At 56.5% G+C, this 17964-nt stretch overlaps 1 protein-coding gene across 3 annotated transcripts in view; it reads left to right on the top strand.

Annotated features, from left to right (window-relative positions):
* Triobp (TRIO and F-actin binding protein) overlaps window positions 1-17964 on the top strand; it is a 45264-nt gene that overhangs the window by 11151 nt on the left and 16149 nt on the right. The window contains exons 4-6 of one of the 3 annotated variants that reach the window (XM_063243851.1): window positions 2638-2644; window positions 3821-4870; window positions 7807-7884. In XM_063243851.1, coding sequence (XP_063099921.1) covers window positions 2638-2644; window positions 3821-4870; window positions 7807-7884 — 1135 coding nt within the window. Of the gene's footprint in view, window positions 1-2637; window positions 2645-3820; window positions 4871-7806; window positions 7885-13106; window positions 13283-17347; window positions 17519-17964 lie in introns of those variants that run through there. The other 2 variants (XM_013153115.2, XM_063243850.1) reach the window with 2 other exon arrangements.

Here is a 17964-nt window from a genome sequence, read left to right as displayed (position 1 = left end):
CCATAGTATAAATAATTACGTTTCACCCTTGGTGTGTATTTGACGGGTTTGCTCAAGGATATTATCACTATTGTATCATTGCCCTAAAAAAGCCTCTGCGTCTTACCTTTTTATGATCACTATTTTTTATCCAATGTCAATTTGCATGCGTTTGTCTTATCTAATGACCCAGTAGAGACATTAAAGAGTTAAAATCAAGATTCAGTTTTTAAAATCCCCTCTCCCATACTTTTTTTTTTTTGGTACCAGGGATCGAACTCACGACTGCATGCTTGCCAGGCATGCCCACTGAGCTAAAGCCCCAGCCCTGCCCGATAAATTTTATAAAGGCTTTATAACTGAAGTCAGAAACATTTTTATACATTTGTTGGCCTTTTAATTGTTCATACATAATAACTTCTATGCATTTTATTCTGCTTCTCTTTGAAGTGGATTATTTACCTTTTAGTCAAGATTTTCTAACTCTACTGAGTAAATTTTTCCCACCTTTTAAAATTGAGATGCCAGGCTGGGTGTGGCGGTGCACACCTGTAATCCCAGCATTCGAGAGGCTGAACCAGGAGGATCATTGTGAGTTCCAGGCCAGCCTGGACTATACAAAGTGAGCTCAAGGCCAGCCTGGATTCACTCTGTACAGCAAGACTTTGTCTCAAAAAGACCAAAAACTAAAATGGTGGAATACCATTTAGCCTCTGAAGACAAATTTTGTAAGCTATGCATTTGTGGAAAGGCTTGGAATTTATGTGTGGAGCGAGAGATGATTTTGTTTTGTGTCGGAACCCTAGAATTACTGTTGCTGGGTAGTTGTAGAGTTGTACTTTTTATTTCCTCCCATTTATTCAGCTGCTGTGTATTTATTGAGCATCTATACTGTCCAAGCATTACTCTGAGCCTGGAACATTTTTCTTGAAGGGCTATTGCATCAAAGCATTCACAGGTTTCACTTGATATCTTAATTTTTTCCTTACGTGTTTTTGGCATCTCCCAGCTTAGAATCAGTCATAAGCCTTCTGTGTTCACCTGAATTTAAAGTGGCCTTCCTCGTGATACTGCACATTTATAATCCTAGCATTCTGGGAGGCTGAAGCAGGAGGATCACAAATTTAAGCTAACCCTGGGCAATTCAACAACTCAGTGAGACCCTGTCTCCCTCTTTAAAAAAGGCGGGAAACATGTGGGAGAGGAACTGGGGCGGGGTGCGGCTTCTGGGTTGAGTCCCAAGTACTGAGCATACCTTGCCTCCCTCCTTACATGGGGTGATTATCGCTCTTACTGTCCCATTATCTTTGCTAGGCCTGATTTCCCTGTGTCCCCCAGGTCACACTGGAAGCCTCTAGACCTCAGTTCTGGGGAAGCCTTACTAAAGGCCTCCACTCTGCAGAGTAAGGGAACTCAGCTCAAATTAGGGTAAAAATGAACCTGATCAGGGAACCTTCAAGTTTAGAACTCTCACTCCAGAGAACATGGGTTTGTCTCAGAGCTAAACACTCAGATTACTGTACTTTATACATCTCATTGCAGAGCCAAGGCAAAAGACACAAGAACACTGCAAACCCCACCCCTGCCCTTGCATTTTCTTTCTGATACAACGATTGAACCCAAGGCCCCTGCACTGTGCTACATCTCCAGCCCCTTTTTTATTTTATTATTTTAATTTTGAGACAAGGTCTCGTTAAGTTGCTAAACTGCCTAGGCTACGTTCAGACTTGTGATCCTCCTGCCTCAGCCTCCCAGAATGCTGGGATTACAGATGTTCACCAGCATGTCTGGCTTATGCTTTTTTCTTGACTCAGCCAAACCTGTGCAGCATTTTATTTTATTTTAGTACCAGGGATTGAGCTCGCAACCTCGCACTTGCCAGGCGGGCACTTATGCTGCTAAGCTTAAACCGCTGGCCTCTATGTAGCATTTTATAGAGCACTTTAGCTACAAGGCTGTCTGCTGTGCCTGCTCTAACTCCCTTTCTGAACTTACTCTGGGTTCACCTTGGGTTGTGTTTTACAGGCTTCTGCTTGGTCCAGCCACCAGAGACACACGTCTCTACTTACCAAGTTTATCTTATTTCTGTATATTTGTGGTTCTGGGGAGTGAATTCAGACACTCACACAGGGTAAGCCCACACCCAGATTCTACTCACCAGTTTAGATGCAGTCAGACTCTCAAACCTCGTGGAAATAAATATTTATGGAGTGACTGGGGGCTTCACGGTGACTCCCTTAATATGGGAGGAGACAGATGTAGGCAGAGTCTATTTGGTGTCTTGAATACTAATAACTGCAGCTACGTGTTGTTAAGCTGGCTTTGAACTCACTGTGCAGCCCAGGCTGGTCTTGAACTCCCAGCATTCCTCCTGCCTCAGCCTCCCAACTCCTGGGATTTTGGGTGTGCGCCACTAGGCCTTGAGCTTCCCATCTTGCTAAGAGCGCTTTTGCCAACAGCCAGAGTGGTCTGAAGTTTTCGAGGCTGATTGCTGGAGTCCTGTTGGTTAGCCATGAGTAGAGGACAAGGAGGCACTGGGCTTAAGAAATCCTAAATTTACGATACAGACAGGAAAAGGGCAGAAAGAATGGAATACAAGGCATACAACAGTCTGCCCGTCTCGTCCCCATGACAGGGGCTTGTGTAAACTCTAAATAGGGTCATGGTACAAGAGCTCGGCACCTGCAAAGTAGAAGTGCTCAATAAATGTTTGCTTGAACATTGTGATCATGTGTGCACAATGCCTGGTACACAGTAGGTGCTCAATAAATGTGAATTCCCACAAGCACCAGTCTGACTGTCTGGGTGGCTGGAGGGTCCCTGGATGAGACTGGGGAGCCATGGGCAAGGCCTGACCCCCCGCCCCACCCCACCGCCTTCACTAACCGCTTTCCTCACTGGGTCATGGTCAGCAGGCAGAGAAGCAGTGACCCTGTTTCTCAAGGCATCATCAAAACAACCCCACACTTGAGTTTTAAGAAGGGGAAACTGAGGCCAGAGAAAATCATCCCTCATGAGGGCCTTTGACAAGCTTGCAGGGGGTCTTGGGGTCTCTCACACCTCCTCCTGTTAGGGTGGGAATGGAGGGGCTGTGGTGCTGGGCAGAGCCCTCCCGAGGGCCTTGGAGCAGCTCCGTTTGCTCCTAGGAGGTCCGAGACTCCGGGGGCCTTCCAGGCTTGGGATTCAGGACGGTCACCGCGGCCCAGCCAAGGTCAGAGCCAGCCTCTCCGAAGACAGCCCAGCCCTGCCGCCAGCAGGCAGGTGAGCGCTGCTTCTCCTCCCCTGTGGGTGCCACACTGAGTCCCTGGCAGGGAGATCAGCTGTGAAGAGGTCAGAGCCCCAGTCACAGCACCCGGATCTCCCCTCTCTCCAAGGGCCAGCAGCTCTGGGCGAAACGCAAAGGACCCAATTAGTCCTCTGAGAGCCTCCTGCTGGCTCCTTTCTTCTTTAGGAAGCTGGATGCGTTGATCTAGCTGTAGGGCCACCTCTGCCAGGATGGGGACTGGATCTGTAAAGCTCTTTGAGGGCAAGGCCCAGCCCAGGGGAACGGGTATCATGGGTGGAAATTGCGGCACCTGATAGCCCAGGGTGGAATCAATATCTCGGGGGGAGGGGAACCTGAAAGTGAGCAGCTCTTGCAGATCTCTGTCTGGAGCTGAGGAAAGAGGGTGAGAAGGAAGAGCTGACACCTCAGGGAGGGACCCGGGGACCCTGCCTGCTTTTGTCTAGGCCGCCATGAGGACCCAGCCTTGCCCGTCCCGTGCCTGCCTCAGACAGACAGTGGCCACCTTACTGGGTCCCGGGGCCTCACCTGCCCTCACATCCTTCTCAGGTGACCAAGGCCCCTGCCAAGCAGGCAGAACCAGCCAGGAGGAGCCCAGCAGAGCCTCCTCAACCCAGGAGTCCTGAGAGGCGGCCTGAGGGGGACCGGCGGCTCCAGCAATCCTCCGGGACATCAGCCAAGCCCCTGGAGAGGGAGTCGAGGACCAGGACGGAGAGAGCTCTGGAGAGGGGCCAGGGAGGCCCCAGGCAGCGGCTGGGGAGGTGGCAGAGTCAGGAGGAGCTGCCCCAGTCCCAGGGCCCTCACAGACACCTGGAAAGGAGCTGGAGCAGCCGAGAGGAGGGCCCGGGCCCCGGGGGCTGGCCAGGACTTGGGGAGTCCAGCCTAGGGGCTGCCAGAGCCCTGGAGGGAGCATGGCAGGGCCCTCCCAGGGAGTACAAGGAGATCTGGGGGCAGCCCGAATCCTGGGAGGAGCCCCCTATTAATGGGCTGCAGGAGCTCCCCCAGAAGCCGGCCCCAAGGGGCTGGGGCAGCCTGCAGGAGCTGTCTGGTCCCTCCCAGCCTGGGAGTCCCCCAGAGAGCTCCTGGGTAGGCCCAACAGAATCCTCTTATCCTCAGAGGCCTGAGACGCCCACCACCATGGGCTGGGGCCCTGAAAGGCCACCCGAGCTGGACTGGAGAGATCTGCTGGGCCTCTTCCGTGCCCCTGGGGAGGGGGCCTGGGCCCGACTCCCAAGACTGGACTGGGAAGGCCTCTTAGAGCTCCTGCAGGCCAGGCTGCCCCGAAAAGACTCAACTGGACACTGGGGTGATCCGGCCAAGGCTTCAGGGCCACAGCTGGGTTCCCCAGGCACCAACGATGACACCCTGGAGCAGGAACCAGGCGGCCAGCCTAAAAGCTGGGCTGAGGCCACTGTCACCAAAGGACACAGCCCTGAGCAGCAGCCCCCGAGCCCAGCCCAGCCGCCCAGCCCAGCCTGCACCTCCACCCAGTGGCCAAAGACACAAGTGACAAGTGGGCCAGTGACCTCACCTCAGCCTGGTCTGCAGCAGGCAGCCCGGCCAGAGCACAGCAGGCCAGCAGAGGGCCCTAGCCCCCCAGGTCCAGAGGTAAGTTGTCTCTGCCTCTGAAAGGTGGCCAGAGAACCACCTCCATCCCAGCAAGTCTTAAAAAGGCTCTGGAGGTTTAGCTCAGCCATAAGTGCCTGCCTTGCAAGCAGGCAGTCGTGAGTTCGATCCCCGGTACCGATAAAAAGGAAAAAAGACCAAAAAAAAAAAGGCTCCCCACGACATGACCTCAGCCCCCTCCAAGCCCTGTCTGAGGCCTGGCTCTGCCTGGACCATTCTGACCACCGAGCTGGACAGGGGTGTGTGCGTTTACCACACACCCACCCTGTCTGGGTGTTTCCCGGGGTCTTTTCCCACTTAGTCTCTGGTTGCTTGAGGGCCGTGTGCATAGCAAGCCCAGCGGCAGGCATCGGGTACCTGTGTACTTCAGTGCTGCTTCAAGCCCAGAGCCTTGGTTCTGAAGGTGGGGGTGGAGATAGCCCCACTACCTGCTGCACCTCACCAGCAGCACACTGTGCAGCTTTGGACCCCCCACCCTTCTGGGCTTCAGGCTCTTCCAGGCCTCAGCCATAACAGAACCAAGCACATCCTTGAACAGGCCCACTGGGGTGACACGCAGCGTCCACATGTCATTCAAAACCTTTCCTGGGTGCCCAGTAGGGCGCCACCTTCCCATGGATGATGAGGCTTCCAGCCAGGCCCAGGATTTACTGGAACAATACCTCGTGTGCTTTGTCCCATGTGCCCACAGATGGCCAAGAGGCAGCTGCCTCTGTTCCCATTTTACAGATGAGGAAACTGAGCCCCCAACTCCTTAGGTATTGACAGATGCAAAAGTGGTGTGAGAAGTGAGGCTCATGCATCCATTGCAAAGCCAGGCACAGTGTGAGCCCAGACAGGGCCAGGAAACCTCCCTCCCATGGCTCGCTGTGGCTTTCCTGGCTTGGTCTCAGGCACAGACACCAGATGTGCAGGGATGAGTCATCGTGGTCCTGCCCTTGTGTTGCTGTCACCGGGGAGGCAGGGAGACCCCTGGCCGTTTCGGGGGGCATGAAGCTGTGTCTCAGGAGCCCCTCAGGTGCTGCCAGCTGTCTGTCTCCAGCACAGGGGAAAAGCAGGGGACTCCAGCTGGAGTTGCTGCCCACGGAGGCGCCAGGGCCCCCGGAGGCTAGGGGGTGGTGAGGGCATTTCACAGGTGACAGAGCGGAGGTGTTCACCTGGCCCAGCCAGGGTTCCAGCTGCTCTTCTCCATGGAAATCCTCGGTGTGGCGTTCAAGGCCTCCTTCCTTTCCTTCTCCCCAGCTCTGCCGCTGGTTGTGCTGAGCCGGCTGCAGGACTCCGCACATCTCCCTGTTGCACTTGCTGTTCCCCGTGCCTAGGATGCTCTTCCCTTCCTGTCTCCCCCAGCAAGTGTCTGGCCATTATTCCGGTCAGGTCAGGAGTGCTATCCCGAGGAGCCTCCCGAACAATCACCCCAGCCCCAGGCCCTCGGTGCTCCCCTTCTGGGACTGGCAGCCTTGCTTCCCTTCATCTGTCACTTCCCCAGAAGAAACACGAGCTCCCTGGAACAGGGGCTAGCCTAGCTCATCTGTGCACCTCTGGCCCCCAGCCCAGGGCCTGGCATAAAAAGGGGGCTCTGCTCAGTGGGTACCTGACCCATGAGTGCAGGCAAGGCACAGACAGGGCTGGAGACGCAGCTCAGGGGTTGGGGCTTGCCCAGCACACACAAGGCTCTGGGGTTCAAGCTGGATGTGCTGACACACACCCATAGTCCCAGCACCTGAAGCCAGGCTGGACTGCATAGTAAGACTGTGTCTTACAAAAAAGAAACAAAGAAAGAAAACAGAGTCGGACAGTTGATGAACAATGGGTGGTGGATGCATGAGGGAATGAACTTACGATGGGTAGGTAACGGGTGATGGATGAATGGATGTTGCTTAGCTCATGGATGAGCACATAGTGGTGACCACATGGTTGGATGAGTGTTAGGGGGAATATGGACGGATAGACGGATGGATGGATGAGTGGATGGGTAGATGGATGGATGGATGGGTGGATGGATGGATGGATGGGTAGATGGATGGATGGATGGATGGATGGATGGATGGGTAGATGGATGGATGGATGGATGGATGGATGGATGGGTAGATGGATGGGTGGGTGGGTAGATGGATGGATGGATGGATGGGTAGATGGATGGGTGGGTGGGTAGATGGATGGATGGATGGGCAGATGAATGGATGGATGGATGGGTAGATGGATGGATGGATGGATGGATGGGTAGATGGATGGGTGGGTGGGTAGATGGATGGATGGATGGGCAGATGAATGGATGGATGGATGGATGGATGGATGAGTGGATGGGTAGATGGATGGATGGATGGGTGGATGGATGGATGGATGAGTGGATGGGTAGATGGATGGGTGGGTGGGTAGATGGATGGATGGATGGGCAGATGAATGGATGGATGGATGGATGGATGGATGAGTGGATGGGTAGATGGATGGATGGATGGGTGGATGGATGGATGGATGAGTGGATGGGTAGATGGATGGATGGATGGATGGATGGATGGATGGATAGATGGATGGATAGAGGGAGGGATAGATGGATGGGTGGGTGGGTGGGTGGATGGGTGGGTAGATGGATGGGTGAGTGGGTAGGTGGATGGGTGTATGTTTGCATGGCTGCAAAAACTGGGTGATGATGGCAAATGCATGCTGGAAGGATGGCTTGCAGGTGAGTGGCTATCGCATGGTTGGAGGAAGGATATGTGGATGTTGGATGGGCGATGACTACACAGAGGATGGATAAATGAATGAGGGACAGACTGTGCCTGTGTGGGAAGGCGGGTAATGCAGGCCGGATGCTGGGAGGATTCGTGCACCTATCGATGCTGGGTGGTAGAAGGATGAGGTGGACAGATGCATAGACAGGGTCATAACCTGGGCTAATCTGTGGTCTTTCTTACCTTCAGTTCCAACCAGAGGAGCCCGAGGCATCAGAACCAAGCAGAGGCCAAGACTCACTGACTGAGCAGGAGCAGGCAGACTCGGTAGCTGGGTCCTGGGCCTGGGAGCCCCAGGGAGGGGGTGGGGAAGGGGTTGAGGTTGAAAGTGGGACCAAGTCCCACCAGGGGGTTTTGGAGCTGATCAGCAGAGCCTCCTCTGGGTTAGGGACCTGGGTGAGTGGACAGTCCTGGGGTCAGAAGCCCAGGGCTCTGCTTCTAACTCTCTGAGCTGTGCCAAAAATGTCACTGCCTTTCTCCAAATAGCAGTTTGACCCTGATGGTCTCCGAGGGCCTCTGAGGGTAAGGTCTTTCATGTTCTAGAGGGCTGGGGAGGGGCAAGAAATGCCAAAGGGAAGCGAGCTGAGATGTGTGCAGGAGGTGGCCCGAGGCTGCTCCACCGAGGCCTGGGTCCAGTTGGAGGACAGCTCTGCCCCACCCATCCCTGTGACCTGCAGAACACAGCTGTCACCCTCAGCTTCCAGAGGGGTGAGGTCAGAGGGGAGGGCCAGTGAGGCAGACAGTCTAGGGCTGTTTTCCTCATCCTCCTGTTCCCCATGGTGCCAGTACGACAGGGACCATTTGTCTGACAGCCTAGAACCCCCAAGCCTGGCCACACTGCTAGTCAGAGCTGGGGACTCTGTCCAGCCCCACACTGTGTGGATGAGGAAACAGGCAGGGAATCGGCCGGGTCACACAGTCAGCCTGGGGGAGACTCAAACCAGCGCTGCTTGCTGGCTCTGCGCTGTCCTGCGTGCCCCATCCCCAACTGCGTGGCAGCCAGTCCACCCACCTGTGAAGTCAGGAGGTGACAGGGACGCTGATCACTGACAGGGGCTCTGACAACTTTGTTCTTCCTCTTTTGGGGTTATTTCTTCATACTTCCTGGAGACAGCCGCTTGGACAAAGAGGAAATAGCAATCCTGGGGGACCCCTCTAGTCTCCCAGCCACCCCTCATCCTAGGCAGTCTCAGCAGGATGGAAGTGTTCGCTACCTCAATGATTAACTCATTCTCCAGGTGCAGGGTCAGAGCCCATCCTGGGGACAAGGTCAGGGCTGGATGGGAGTGTGTACCCCGCCAGGGACATGCCTCCTCAAGCCTGCCACAACCTGCAGAGAATCCACAGATTCCAGAGAAGGGACACCCCAGCTCTGCCCTGCCCCTGCCTGGGACGTGCCTTGTGACTTTTGGGCCAGTGCCTCTGCTTTGCTCATTCCTCAGTTTCCCCAACAAGGCTCATCCGGAAGGCAGAGTATTCTGGAGCTCTGTGAAGGCGTCTCTGAGCGTCTCTTTTTTCCTGTACTTTGATGTTACAAACCTAACACCAGGCAGGTAACAGGCCAAGAGTGGAGACCCGGGTGCTCATGTGTGACCCTTTGGCTATAGGTGGTTGTTGCTGTGGGGAAAGCGGGCCTAGAGTTTCCATACTTTAGGTGTTTCAGAGAAATCAGGAACACTATGTAACAGTCTCTAGATTATTTAACATTAGGAGCCTAACAGAAAATAATCTGCAGATACCATGGCCTGAACATGCATCTGTGATCTGTGCTGCCCCCTCGGCAACCTGGGGTTTGGCTTTAGGGTGTGGGGTCCACAGCTCCAAGGGTGCTGAGCCCCACGGCCCCTGTGGACAAATTAACAAGCTTTTTTTGGCAGCTCTTGGGGAGCGGGTGGTAGAGAACAACGGTACATGGGGCTTTTGTAGTGACAGAATGGGCAGGGGAGGCTGTGGCCAGGGATGTCCCCAGCCTGCTGAAGGGACCTGTGGCCAACACCAGACCCTGTTTGACAGGCAGACAAGAGGCCAGCAGAGGGCAAGGCTGAGAGCCCACTCAAGGGCCGACTGGTGACCTCATGGCGGATGCCCGGGGACCGGCCCACGCTGTTCAATCCGTTCCTGCTGTCCCTGGGGGTCCTCAGGTGGCAACGGGTAGGCTGGCTCCTGCGGGGGCTGGAGGGGTGAGGGCGGACAGAAAGGGGCGGTCCCGGGGAGGAGCTCTCCTGGCAGGGGAGCGGGCTGCTCAGCTCCTGAGCCCTCCTCTCTTCAGGGTGAGGGTTGACTGATGATCCCAAAGCGGAAAGCTTCCAGTCTGCAGACCACCAGCCCCCGGCCAGGGAGCCAGGTGGGGGAGAAGGGAAGAGGAGGCCATCAGGGGCTCTGGGACCACAGAGCGTGTCTCCAAACTGGGCCCTCGCCAGTTTTACAATCATGTGGCGTTACGTAACCGTCCCCTGCCCAGAGAGGCCTGTAAACACTCAGGCCTCTGCTTAGGGCTTCCTTAGGGGCAGGGACAGCTGAGACTTATGCTCTCCCCTTACCCCTTCACAGTAGGAAAGGAGGGGGCTGGCCTCACTGTGGGTCCAGCACTAGGTCAGGCACCTTGGAGACAGTTGGCCCCCATTCTGCGGATGAAAAGACTGAGACTCACGGATGCAGGCGAAGTCACCTGAGGTCATGCAGCTAGGGTGTCAAGGAGCTGACTGCTCACTCCTAGGTAGGAGAGGTCATGACACACTCACAGTCTATTGTCACATCTGCTTAAGGCGGGAAGGGGGGATATGTGGGGACTCAGGGCTGCAGGGAAGAGTCAGGGTCAGGACACAGGGGAGGCTGTCCAAATGCACAAGTCCCCATCCACTTCCCAATTCCCTGTCTTCTGTTCTTTAGGGCCAGGGAACCAGGGCAGCCAGGCAAACATGGTTATCTGGGCAGGGTGGTACCTTCGAGCCTTGGGAGCAGCTACCTTATCACCCTAATGAAAAGTCACCAACACACAGCAGGGCTGGCCCGCAGGAGGGGGAGGTCTGCTCCGTACAGAGAGGGGAGGGGAGCGGGGTGAAGCCCTCTGGGATGATGGTGACAGCAATTATCATGCCCCTACCAGGTCCCTGCTCTGTGCTCAGCCTGTGACCTATCTGACTGTGGTTCCCCCTCACAGAGGGCTGAGTTATTCCCACTGTCCATTACACAGATGAGGAAATGAGGTTGGAGGAAAAGTCCCTTGTTCTAGGTCACACAGGGGCAAGGGTCAGAGCTAACATTCAAACCCCGCTCTGGCTGGACTCAGAGCTGTGTTTATACATCCTCCCCAGGGAGGTATACTCCAATCTCCCAAGCGCACTTAGGGCCACCGCCAATGTCCCCATTAGACAGATTGGCGAGTTTGTGGACAGCTGTTTCCTCCCCTGGGGATGAGGACACTCAGGCACTAGGGATGGGACTTCAGGGGTTATTCAGAGATGCTTCAAACACACCTCTCACGGATGTCACCCCAAGGCCAAGGACCAGGAAGCCTGGGGTCAGATTCTATCTCTGTTCCTAACTTGTGTGCTTTGAGTCTCAGTAGAGCAACGGTCTTGAGACGGGGCAACTCCAAAGTTTGGTGGCTTTTGTCTTTGCCAGCTGAGCATCTCACCCCTAGGCCCCTGAGGTTGTGCCACCTCCTGGTGTGAGGTGTGGGTTGTGCTGAAGCCAGCTGTGGTTTCTTCCTTTGTGTATACATTCATCAGTGTTTACTGAGGATGGCCAAGGCTGGCCCTAAGCTGCCTCCAGAGGCAGAAAAACCCTCACCCTGGCCTGGAGGATTGCGAGGGGAGGACTCTGGGTAAGGGGTCAGATGAGATGAGGGAGCATGCACGGGGAAAGAGTTTCTAACTTGAACATTTTGGTTCCGTTTGAACTGAGACTTGAAAGGTGAGGAGAAATTTTCTAACAAACCTCTGGGAGTAACATGAGATGTGTGTGTGCTGGGCTGGAAAGCCAGGAAGGGAAGTGTTCTAGACATGGCAATCAGGAGGCACAAAGGATGTGGCTTATCCTGGGAATTCCCAGCAGGCCAGCCCCGTGTCCCTAGTGTGGAGAAGGTGTGCTGGAAGACGTGGATGGAAGGCCAGATGCCAAGTGACTTCCCAGCACTGGGAGAACTGACAGCTTTGCGTGTGGGCATATTCTGGGCACAGGGCTGAGGCACTAGAAGCCAGGAAACTAGTGGGGGGCCGGCGCTGCGGGCCAGCTCCTTATGGTGGGCAGGCTCCCACCTCTCCTAGGGCTGAGGAGACCAAAGTGCAGCGCAAGGGTGGGAAACTGCACGCGTGCCAGAGGCCACCAGTGTCTCCTGAGGTGACTTTCCTGTGGCCTCATTCCTCACCATGGGGACTTGTCCAGTGGGCACTGCTGGCAAAGAACTTTAGCAACAACCCTCCTCCTTTAGCTTCCCAAGTACTGGGATTACACGTGGGAGCCACCACGCCCAGCCTGATTTTTGAACTCTGAATCAAGGCAATAGAATAACCGAAATGCAAGTAGCCCAGGCTTGCTTAGTAATCCTGTCTCAGGATACATAACTAGGAATAAGGAGATTTACTTGGTTTAATGGTTAACGTGCTCACCACAGTGCTGTAATTTATATGTATGGATGCTGGGGACTCTGGACCACTGTGGGGCAGTCATGCAGGTACCACCAATGGTTCAAGCTGGCTGGAAGGTGTTAATCCTTAGAACAACCTCAGGTCGCAGTAGCATTAGCCCATTTTAGAGGGGGTGAATCTGAGGCATAGTTAAGTCGAGTAACTTGCTTAAGGTAACGCAGGATTTGAATGGCCTTGCTGCACTGTTATGTGGGTTTAGCAACAAATTCCATCCTTGGTCTGCAGGACTCAGATGCGCTTTAACAAACTGCCAAAGTTTTTGCAAACTGAACGACCGGTATACACTCATACCTAGGACCCAAAGCGAAGTTCTTGATAATTCCATCTCTGTGTGACCTCGGGCAAGTCGGTCCACCTGTCTGCGCCTCCGATGTCACTAGTAAAATGGAGACAAGGCGCCCTAACTCTCAGGTCTATAGTAAGGACGAAAGTGGGACCCGCTGAGTCCTTGGCACTGGGTGTCTGCATCCGACCAGGCATACCGACCCTGTGGTGACTGAGCTCTGGCTGGAGCCCAGAGACGGGGGCGGGGGGAGGCCACGCCCGCACGTCCCCAGCCCCCCTGTGGTCGCCGGACGGAGTCACCTGCGCGCCGGGCCCTTCCTTCCCCCCAGTCCCGCGCACTAGCAGCCCGAGCCGGTCCCGCCCTCCTGGCCGCCGCCCCCATCCGCTCGCCCGCACCGCCCCAGCGCGTACGCCCCGTCGCGCAGGCCCCGCCCCCGGGCTCGTCCCGCGCTCTCATTGGCAAGTGCGTTGCCCCGCCGCTGTTTGTCCCGGCGTCTCCGCCGCCCATTGGCCCGCCCAGGTCCTCCCAGGAAGTTTGAAAAAAAAAAAAAGTTTTATGGGCTGGGAAGGGGCTGGGACCGCGGCGGGGAAGGGAAGGGCTGGAGCTAGAGCGGCGGGCGGCCGAGAGGGGCGGCGGCGGCGGCGGGGTGCCCGCGCTGCTCGGCCCGGCCCGAGAGCCCCTTCCGCCTTCCTGCCCGCGGTCCCCGCCGCGCCAGGGCGTCGCCATGACGGTGAGTGCCTGCTGCAGCCCTGCGTACCCCGACCGGGTGGAGGCGGCCCCAGCCCATTTCCCGGAGGCGGAGGGGATTCGGGAGGACCCGCGGCTAGGCACACCGGGAGCCCAGGCGACCCTTGGCCTTAGGAACGACCCGTCCCGGGGACGCGCCCAGCCTCTTGGCGGGACAAGTCGCGGACGGGTCTGGGACGACCCTTTTCCCCGTCCCGCCCGCCTCTTGGGTGAACACCCGGTTCCCCCAAGCTGGCAGGGGCTCTGGACCGCGGGAGAAGCGCAAACCCGCCGGGCGGGATCGGATCGTCGCCGGGGCCGGGGCTGGGGCCGGAACGGGCGGCGCTGACCTGGCCTGGGAAAGGTGGCCACACATGTGGGTGCTTGCCCGAAGTTGGGGCCGGCGACCAGAACAAATCCGGGGAGCCCATCGTGGGACGTCTGAGGTGGTGTCTTCTCTAGTTGCGCCGCCGGGGCCTTGGGTGGGGCGAGCTGTGAGTGGGGTGGGGGTGTGACCGCCGGGTTTGTATTTTTCTTGAGGCTGGGCTCTGCCCTGGGTTCTCTGTGTCTGTGGCTTATCATTAGGAGCCTCACCGCCGAGGTCGCTGTTCTCGCCATTTTACAACCAGGGTACACTGAGGCTTAGGGAGGGACGTTGGTGAGTTGGCCAAAGCAAGAAAGGTCCCCTTGCAAGCCAATGGGGCACCTGAAGGTGGTGCTTTACAAGGGAGATGGGGGTGCCGCCCTTGATTTCTGGCTCTTAGCCTTAGTAGGCTCCAGAGGCTGGTGGCAGAAGAGGATGAGCGGAGTGTGCACGTCTGCGCAGGTGCCTGTCAGCCTTTGGTGGGGAGTGGACGCTTGGTGAGGAGTGGGCCGGGCTGCTGGGGGCGTGGTGCTGGGGCCCCTGCCCCTGCGAGTGTGATGGCCTGGCCCCGCTGCCTGGACTTCCTCGGCCTCCACACATCCTGCCACCTCCCTGCTGGCCTTTCCTGTCGTCAGTAGCCTCCCCTTCCCTGGCCGGGAGCAGAGTGGAGTGTGGGGTGAGAAGCTGAGTCAGTGTCCTGAGGCCAGGGGTAGGTGGTCGCATTGCCCACTGGGTGCTTTCGGGGTCCTTGGCAGATCCCTTAAGGTTAGTTGGCCCCTCCTCACCAAACAGCAGGGGAAACTGAGGTGTAGAGAGGTGAAGTGACTCATCCTGGGATGAGATTGGAACCTGGCTGGGCCAGAGTTTGTATCCCAGTCTTCCCAGTTTTTTTCCAGGGGAGAGATAAGAAATGTACACAGTTGCTGCTCCCAGCAGCGAGGGCCCAGCGAGGGTGAGGCTGTGAGATACAAGGTGCTGGGAGGAGGGACCATGTGTCACCACTGCCAGTGACAGGGCTTCCCAGGCCTCTGTCCTGTGATGGGACCTGTGATGGGAAGACCTTGTCAGGGGAGATGGACTGGGAAAAGGGGCACAGTGTTCAGAGGAGGCTACAGTGTGGACGAGGCTGGTGGCCATGTTTGGGGAGCAAAAGGAAAGGCAGTTCAAGGCTCAGGAAATCAGTCTGGCTTTGGGCAGGGGTAGCTGGGAGCCACAAAGCATTTCAGAGCAGAAAAGAGAGCATTCACAGTGCTTGCTGGATTCAGCTTGGCCCATTCAGACCTGAACTGGTGTTCCGAGATGCCTTCTGCCTGCCCTTCTGTCCCCTGGTGCATCACCCCAGTCCCACAGCCAGAGCTCAGCAATCGGCCCAGAGCAAGTGGCACAGTTGCTGAGGATGGGTAACTGCTCAGAGGTGTCAGGGAGCTGGTGATTTGCAGTGCGGATTCTCTTCCTTCCACTCCCTCTTGCCTCAGCCCCAGCAGCGCTTTGCTGAGAGCCTCATCCTCCAGCACAGCCAGGCATCAAATTATATCCTTCTTCTCTTGTTTACTGTCTGTCTCTCCCCTAAGACCCACAGGGCAGGGGCCGAGGCTCTTGTTCACAGCTGATGTCCTGCCCTAGGCTAGATGCTTGGTGCTTTAAAGGGGGAGGAAAAAAAAAAAGACTCCCTGTCTGTGCTGGGTCCCCATGAGAGAAATGCCCAGCAGGAGGGGCATGTAAAGTCGTTATGTGACCGGCTTGGTTGAGGGGCTGCAGCAGGGCAGTTGGGGGCAGCCAGCGCCGTGTGTGGTGCCTGCCGCCTGCTGGAGGTGGCAATTAAGCTGGGCCTTGGGGAATGAGTAGGGGCTTGCTCAGCGAATGGCAGATGAAGTCTGGCATTTCAGGCTGAGGCCACGGCAGGTGTGAAGGCTCCAAGTCAGTGCTCTGGGGATCTGGGAGCACCCAGTGGTGGGGTCTGGCTGGGTTGACCCGAGGTCAATGCTGTAATTTATTTTTGACCCACCCTTGGAGGCTTTCTGTTTGTTTTTAAAACAGGTTCTCCCTGTGTATTCCAGGCTGGCCTTGAACTCCATGTAATCCAAGCTGGTGTGGAATTTACACCAATCTTCCCGCCTCAGCCTCCTGAGTGCTGGGATTGTCCAGCCACTTAGAGGTTTTAAGGAGCTAGTAACACTAGTTCTTTTTGAGTGGTGGCTCTAGCAGTGTGTACTTAGAGGCATTGTGGCCAAGGTCAGAGAGGAAGGTTGTGAGGGCCAGTTGGTTCTCCTCAAGCAGGGACAGGGACCGAGACCCTGTGGGTGGGAAGACATTGCTTTGCCTCGGGAGCTGGGGTGCAGTTGGCCCATCTCTTTCACCTGAGGAGATTGGGACTCCCTGAAAGGAGGCCAGATGGGCAGTGGCTGCAGGTTCCCCTTCTAGAGGGCTTAAAGACTCACTTTGGGTGGGTGTGTTGAGGTACACCTGTAATTCCAGCTCTTGGGAGGCTGAGGCAGGATTGCCTCAAATTTGAAGACTGCCTGGACTACATAGAGAGAGCCTGTGTCCAAAAAAAAAAGACTCTTGCTGGACACAATATTTCCACTACTTGGAAGGCTCAGGCAGAAGGCTCAGATGTTCAAGGCCTACCAGGGCAATTTTAGTAAGACTGTGCTTCAAAAAAATTAAAAATGCTGGGGTGTAGCTCCGTGGTAGGATGCTTGCCTAGTATGCAAATGCTCTGGCAGCCTCCTCTCCCCAAGGTCACCACAGTAGGTCATGTGTGACATGGACGCGTGGTGTGTCAGCGCTGACCCCTGGAGGGTCACCAGGCTGCTGTGTCTGCAGCACGTTCAGAACTTGTAGAAAGCTGATTAGAAGGGCAGGACCCTCAGTCACTTGTCATATCTGGCAGCAGAGGGTGTGATTTAGGAAGGTCACAGCCTCTGCCCTCCCAGGAAGTCCTGGGGGTCCCTGCAGCCTGTCATTGCAGCTGAGAAGCCTGCGGCCCAGAGCCTGTCTCTCCCCTGATGGCTCTCGCCTGCTTGGTCCTCCAGGCTCACCCTGGTCAGCTGTGGGAAGCCAGCTCGGTGGGTCTGTCCCCAAGGAACTTGGCTCGTTAGGGCCAGGTTTCGATGAGGCCTTGTGCCCAAAACACAGGACTTAGCCCTGGGAAGTGGAAGCTATTTCTTCAGCAACCTCTCCTGAGTCCTGGGCCAGGCCCTTGAACTGTGGTGGTCCCAGGCTGAAGCAAAGCTGGTGTGTTGGTCACCAGTCTTCAGTCTTCGCTTGGGTGGGTGACAGGCTGGTACAACAGAGGGCACTCGGACAAACACAGCCCCAGGGTTTCCTGACTCCTCCCTCAGACAGGTATGCGAGGTAGTGAGCGCCAGCTTGTTAGATCCCCACCGGCTCTGCATTCCAGGCTGCTGGCCCAAGACCCCTTTCAGCCCATCTCCTCCACCTAGGAGGACACCAGCCCCCTGTAAGGAGGTCGGGAGCGGTGGCCAGGTCATTTGGCTCTAGTTTCCAGCTGTCGCCGCCCACCCTGCACTGAGCCCTGCTACGGGGCTCCCTCCCCGCAACCAGACACCTTGGCCTGGTGAGGCCCAGATGCAGGCGCTGATAGGTGGGCTCAGAGCCATGACAGCAGGTGGCCGCCTCTTCCCTGCACCCCAGCCTGACTGCCCTGCTGGCCTCTGCCTGCAGGCTGGAGCTGAGGCTGCAGCGGGACCCAGCAGGCAGGAGGTCTAGTGGTGGTGCCTACCACCCGGGCACAGGCAGGAAGGTGCCAGCATGAGCAGCTTTGTGACTTAGGCTCACAGGCCCTTGTGGACCATGCTGCAGCTGGGACTCCCCAGGGCCCGGGGCTGTGCCCTTCTGGGCAGGACCCGACAGGTAGGGCTTGTTTGGACTGCAGTGCCACAGCCTTCCCAAAGAGACCGGGGGAGACCAGAGGGTTTCTGACCCCAGCCTAGTACCCGCTCACCTTTCCGGGTCTCCAGGAGATGCAGGAAGGGCAGGGCTAGCTGGACCGCAGGTCGGTGGGTGGGGTGGGCATGGCCCTAGGCAGGTCCTGGTGGTGCCTGGACTGGTCAAGAAGGACCTGGACAGATGGCTCAGCCTGCTATTCTGGGCTGCTTGCTGGGTTCCTGAGGGGTCTCTTTTGCAGGCCAAGTCCTCTGGACTCTGCTTTCTGCTGCTTGCATGGAGGGGAGCTCAGACATCTGTGGTGTTAGTGTCAGCCATTCGGGCTGGCTCCCAGAGGATGCTGGCTATTGGGAAAGGGGCCGAGGCTACCTCAGGTTTGGGGATTCCTGGGCCCTTGCCTCTTACAACCGATT

This window comes from Cavia porcellus, unplaced genomic scaffold, assembly GCF_034190915.1.
Source record: "Cavia porcellus strain 051 isolate PalLab524CR breed Dunkin Hartley unplaced genomic scaffold, mCavPor4.1 scaffold_40, whole genome shotgun sequence".
Classification (NCBI taxonomy): domain Eukaryota; kingdom Metazoa; phylum Chordata; class Mammalia; order Rodentia; family Caviidae; genus Cavia; species Cavia porcellus.
This window is presented reverse-complemented; position numbering and strand designations above follow the sequence as displayed.